The sequence below is a fragment of the Megalops cyprinoides genome, chromosome 9 (genome assembly GCF_013368585.1).
Source record: "Megalops cyprinoides isolate fMegCyp1 chromosome 9, fMegCyp1.pri, whole genome shotgun sequence".
In the NCBI taxonomy this organism is placed as follows: Eukaryota; Metazoa; Chordata; class Actinopteri; order Elopiformes; family Megalopidae; genus Megalops; species Megalops cyprinoides.
Genome location: NC_050591.1, coordinates 15,371,157 through 15,377,346, shown reverse-complemented (window position 1 = coordinate 15,377,346; position 6,190 = coordinate 15,371,157). Strand labels below are relative to the sequence as shown.

The window sequence follows — 6,190 nt, the reverse complement described above, 5'->3', positions numbered from 1 at the left end:
TGTGGAAAAACATTCATGTCAGGCGGCAAAAGTGCCTGCGTCAGTGACCTGTGTGAATCAGTAACCCACCCCCGAAGAGCTGTTCAAAATGGCTCATTACAGGGGCAATCCACGAGCTCGAAGAGGGCAGAGTGTAGGAAAAGGTCATTTTCTCCCCCTTTTCTCCCCTCCTGGCCCATGTACTTTTATGACGAAACAACCCCCTTCTACTGTTTATTTGAGTTTATATTCTTCAGTCTGACATCCTCCTTCCTTCCCTTTGATGTAATTGTACCTGGAGCTGTCAAAGCATCCCCTGCTGTTGACACTGATAATCGCTCTATCCATTTATCACACTACATGGTCTTTGCTATGAAAAATCGTATATTATCCTGACGTAACACATGTCACATTTATCAGACGGCTGTAATGATTGCCGCTTAAACACATCTCAGGCGGCATTCTGTGATCAAAATAAAATTCAGCCATTAGCTTTGGTCAGTATGCCCATCTGCTTTCTGTGGATTTTCTTTTCCAATACTTTCTGATTAATTTCTAGGGAACTACTTATAATTCATTTCAAGTGCTGATCGGATATACAGAAAACAGCCCTCTATGGCCTTTTAGTCAGAACTTTGTGCTTTGCTCCCCCCCCCCCCCGTGTTACTCTGATCTCCATCATATGACCCTGCTCTGCCCGACTGCATCTGTGTTCATGTCCAATGTTACAAATCAGTGTGTAAAGGCAATCACAACTCAACATTCCACATACTGAGAAGACAAATCCATGTGAATCGATGCACCTGAAAAAAAGAAAAAAAGCTGTTTTGTGTTTTATAAATGTCCGTTCATCATTTCATTTTTCATTGTTTATTTTTTCTTTATGATGATTATTATTATGGTTATTATTAAGATATAAGAATGCTGTAGTATCTTAATGTATCATTCTTTTAAGTAGGCTTAGAACTTGCTTGTGAATAACAGATTGCAATGTTACACTTTTAAAAATGTAAAAAAAAAAAAAAAAAAAAAGTAAAACAAAAACTGCCAAAAAATTTTAACAGTCAAAAGGCCAAGGAAAAGGGCTCTTGTTTCTTTGTGTTTTATTTTTTTAATAACAACTTATCACTGTGTGATATTTTGTACATCATGTATTCAAACAATTTTCCTCTAACTACAAGGGACAAGAGGCCTGCCTTTTATTTATTTCATTTAATTTTTGTAACGCATTCTAGCTCGTATCAAAAAGATATATTTTCCTTTTCCTCTTTGGTTTTCTTTATTTCGCGGGTCTTGTATCGTATGTCATTAAGGAAGAAGAAAAACTTCAAGAATAAAAAAGGTTTTGTACATAGAAATAATGCCTGTGTTGTATTTTCTATGGTGCTTAACCTTCTTCGTCTTAAAATAGTAGTGTTTTGCTGGTGTATTTAAGGATAAAATGATAAATGATCACCTATCCTTTTTCGCTTGGGGCTGCACGGCTAAAAGTAATGGGTAATGTTTTTCCGTCTTTCATCAGTGGATCTGAAATGTCAGGCACAGAAGAGACCGTTGTGTATTGTTACGAGAACAGCTAGTTGCAATGCTTGCAATCAAGAGCAGTCTTATGTAGTTTCATTTATACACCGAAACGAAATGTCTGGGCTGAAGATACACAAACTTAGAGGATAGCCAACACACAGAGGAACTAAAGCAATGCGTTTGTATCATGACAAAGATATGAAAAATCGTGAAAATGAATTCAAAGCATGGATACTGTCGCTAACTTCGATGTATGTCATTCTGTAGCCTACATACATCTTCTTAACATCAGTAAGCATTGTCGAATCAATATTTCTAGTGGTGTCCCGCTCCAAAATCAGTTATCCACCGGGTGAAAATTTGCGTTACGGACACAAGCCAAAGCGAACTTTATGGGAACTATACGGAACATCTGGTTTACATGCGACAGTGCCCCTTATCAACGCTTTGCACAAGCAAGTATTATTGGATGCCCATTAGGGGAAGGAGAAAGAGTTGACGGATTGAACCGAAGCTGCTGACTTTACCTGTGATTTTGCGACCGCATTGCTTAACGAATGTGGGTCCAGAGGTAGGCACGTAGACACCGGCTTTATTCAGTCATCAAAGGAGCATATTATAAGTATCGTTACTAATTTGCAATGCCGTAGTGCAAACTTAGCGAATGAAACAAAATGAAACATACTTTTAAAAACCATTTTGAATATTCAGCTTAACCATGAAGCTGAAGAATTTTGTATCCAGACTGTATAAAGCGTTAATATTGCACCCAAAGAATTCCCCTCACATCAATTGTTAAAAATGATCTCATAATTTTTCCACCATGTTCAAATCTCAAACCCTGTGTACTTGCTGCTGCCAATAATCTGTCCTTTATCGTAAACTTTAATGGGAGTGTGTTGGTTTTTGACGTTTTAAAATGTACTTTGGAGGAAAAGTCTGTTTACAACCACACACATACACACCCCTACCTTGCCTTGGAGAAGGTGTGGTTATGCACTAATAACTATTAAACATGAGACTGCCCTAGTATACAACTGATAACCTGGTCCGAGACAAACCAGCTGAAGGAGAGGGCAGGAGGATTGGAGCCACAAGTCTATAGGCTGGGCAGAGGCGAGGGAATGAGAGAAAACAGAGGAATTTGTCACAGCTGCCTCAGGGCTGAGAAAGGAAAGCAGGCCCTCTGTGGGACAAGAAAGCAAAGGGAAATAAACAAGACGAATTGTTCACACACAGACACACACAAAGACAGAGAGGGAGGAGGAGGGTTAGAGTTTGTGGGGTGGAGACAGGGCAGGGGGTGGGTGGGACTGAGGTTGGATATGCTGTATGCACAATTTGTCCCATTGGCTAAGAGGCTCGCCAATCACCCAACTTCCTCCTCAGGTCTGGCAAAGTTCAGAAAGTAGAGAAGTGGAGACAGGAGAGGGAGGGACCCTCTCACAAGCGCGCACACACAGGCACACAGAGACACACACAGTGAGAAACTGAAACAGAGCACGACTTGTAAAGCAAGCCCAACCAGGCACTCTCTCTCTCTCCTCCACTCTCACAGTTTCCTGCTTCACAAGGAGGCCATTTTGTACCGACTGCAGTCTGGGACAGTTAACTTTTCTTTCTCTGCGTTTCTTTTTTTGTTCCTTCCTTTTGTTCCGTTCCATAGGCTGACTTTGGACTTTCTCCTCTACGGTTCAGCTTCTTCTCAGGAGGAGGGGAACAGGGCGGCTGGATTTCTTCATTTGTCATCAGTCGCTCGCACCTCTTCTGCTTTTGGTTTTTGAGAAAATTAGACTTGGAGGTGCAGGTCTCTAAGAGGGGGGAGCAGAGGGTCTCTTGCACCCCCAACGGAGGGGGGCGCAGCGAAGGACAGAGAGAACCAAGCCTGTGCGTGGGTGTGTGTTTGTGTGCGTGCAACTGCTTTCAGCAGCTTCATCTCATCCCTACACGCCCTCCCTGCTCCTACGGACGAGTACCGACCGCCCCCCCCCCCCCACCCCCCCACCCCCCTCACGCAAGCAGGATGGCCAACGCCAGCCCATGCCTGCCCACAGGACATGCCCAGGTCTTCTTCCCCCAGGGGGGCCGCTCACCTCCAGGGTCTGTGATCATGCAGCAAGGGACCCCCCTTTCCGCCGCCGCTGCCGCACACCCACCCGGATTCCACAGCATGGACCACGGGACAGCCCCGGGCCCCGGGGGCGCAGCGATGTCTCCAGTGCCCCCCACCCCAGCCGGGGTGTCCTTCATCATCCAGATCGGGCTGACGCGGGAGTCGGTGCTGCTACCCCACACGGCTGACCTGGCCTACGTCAAGCAGATCGCCTGCTCCATTGTGGACCAGAAGGTGAGCAGTAGCCCAAGCGTCTGGACCTTTTCTGCACTGTGCTAGGGCACAGAGGTCCGATAGGTCAATAGCTGGTAGTGCTGTGTGTGTGACCATAACTGTACTGTACTGGCATAACAGTGAGAGGGTTCCTAATACCACCACCTAATATGGAAGTGAGGGTGTTTGCCATGTAACCTGTGTCTAGCAGAGGGATGCTGAACTGCCTACCTTGTTTTGTTTTGAGTGCAGCAGCAATCATTTGGTCCTCTGAGGACACACAAGAGGCAGTCGTTTTCTTTTTTTTTTTTTTTTGCTGTGAACATTCATCATCCCGATGTCAGTGTGTGTGTTTGTGTATTTGTGTGTGTGTGTGTGTGTGTGTGTGCGCGTGCGTTTGGAGGGTGTGGGGGCTGGGGTATTTCATTCCACCGCTGTAGATGCATGCCCTGTTAAGTCTCTTCGCTCTGCCTGAAGGCTACCCCTCACCACTGTCTGCAAACAGCTGGCGGACCCACCGTGAGGAGGAGCACTGTGTTTACACAGAGCAGGCCGCGTTGTTTAGGGTGAACAAGTGTGAGGAATTAACCCCCCGGCACAAAGCGAGTTCAGCGTCTGCTGCGTCAGAAACTCAGATGAGTCTAAGAAGGCGTCTCAATCTCTGCTTCACGAGAGGGAGCCCAGCCAAACTGGCGGTTGTCTTATCTGTTAGCTTGCACAATCAAGTGGTCTCAATGAAGGAAGAGTAGGCAAGATTAGTAGTCTGACAATGATAATGGTTTAAACATTCATGAAGCACCCTCCTTCTAAGGATTTTAGAGTACTTTTCATTGGAATGGGGTGGTGGTGGTGGGGGGGGGGAGTGGAAACAAAAAGTCAGTCAGATCAAAATGTGGTGTAGGGCCATTTACAGTCAGATTGTGGCAAATTGCTTCATATTGAGCGTTTCCCAAAGGAAAATTAAACCAAAACTTTAAAAACTCACCCAATATGGAAATAAATAGAATGATTCTCAGACCTCCTCTGTATAAATTTACAATTGTAAACTCCTGGAAAACAGGGAAACAGGTTAACAAATTAAACACATTAACCCAATAGATAGACTGAAGTAGCACTTGTCTGAACATTAACGAATGAATGAGGATGTTGATATTGACGTACCTGTCATATTAATACATTGAATGCAATGAAGTAATACTTCTCCACCAGAGAATGGGCAGTATCCATGAAAAGAGCACAGTGTGTGAGCAGTCTGTAAGATATATGAAGAAACTGAAGTCTCATAATGGAGAGCAGGGTCCAGGTTTTTTTGATGGAGGTCACATCACAGTAAGAAGGAAGAACACGAGGAAACAGGGTACTGTACCTCAACATGACAGTCATTCCGTGTGAAGATACTCGCCATATGTCTGCTGTGGAGGAGGGCCGGGGATCAGCCCCGGGATGCTCAGATGACTAAATTGAGAAAACCACATTGGGAATTTTGCCCAAATGTTTATGAAAGGGGACACACAATTATAACAGTGGGGAAAAATGTTTTGGATTACTGGTATTTTTTCTTCTTTTTTTGTCTGTGGGACTCTTAATACTTGTACTCTTTCCCCCCAACTGCTTCTCTTGATTAATGTGCATGTTGTCTGGGTTGCATGAAATGGAGACTGGAAATGGGCCAGTCACAAACAGGAGTCTCCACACTGATCACTTAAGTTTTTGGTTCCTTTTCATCAAAAACATTGGTTATGTGAATCTCACACAAAATAGTGATACACAGATTTTTTCTTCCTTGAACAGTGACACATGAAAAAAGATCAGTTGTAATCGTGTTTATATATTATTTAGTTGATTAGCAGGCACCCAGATCCAGAGCAACTTCCTCAGTTTATATTTTACATATTGTCTGTTTATATAGATCAATATTTACTCAATCCAGTTTAAGGACTTTGTGTATAACACTAGTGTCCCATCCAGTCTCAAACCTGTAACCATCTGGTTACAAGTGTAGTTCCCTAACCACAGACCGCATTGCCAGCACATAATTTTCCTGTTAATTTATGACCTCTGTATGTCCAGTAAATTGTGAGAAGGACTGCATCGGCCATAATTGCCCTGTGTTTATGCGTTTAACACTGTTAACCAGCCAACACAATTCCCATAAATTAAACTTTTCTGTCTAGCTTCTTTAGCCCGGGATTTCAAGTTTGGCACCGGCAAAACTCTTTTTTTTTCCTCATTTACCAGCCACCCAAGCCCCAGAGCAGTGAGTCACAGCACACAGGGCTTATTCAATAGTGGCTGCGTTCCATTGAAACTCTTTTTCCATTCGTTTGAACGATTATGTGGCAGTGCACATTGCGTTTCTTC

The 6,190-nt window shown here is 43.9% G+C and overlaps 1 protein-coding gene across 1 annotated transcript in view; it reads left to right on the top strand.

Moving 5' to 3' along the window:
* The first annotated feature begins 3,509 nt into the window (after positions 1-3,509).
* Positions 3,510-6,190, top strand: part of prkd2 (protein kinase D2) — a 37,453-nt gene continuing 34,772 nt past the window's right edge. Inside the window, exon 1 of the mRNA XM_036536358.1 lies at positions 3,510-3,850. Within this exon, the coding sequence (XP_036392251.1) occupies positions 3,527-3,850 (324 nt within the window). The 5' untranslated portion in view covers positions 3,510-3,526. The remainder of the gene's footprint in view (positions 3,851-6,190) is intronic.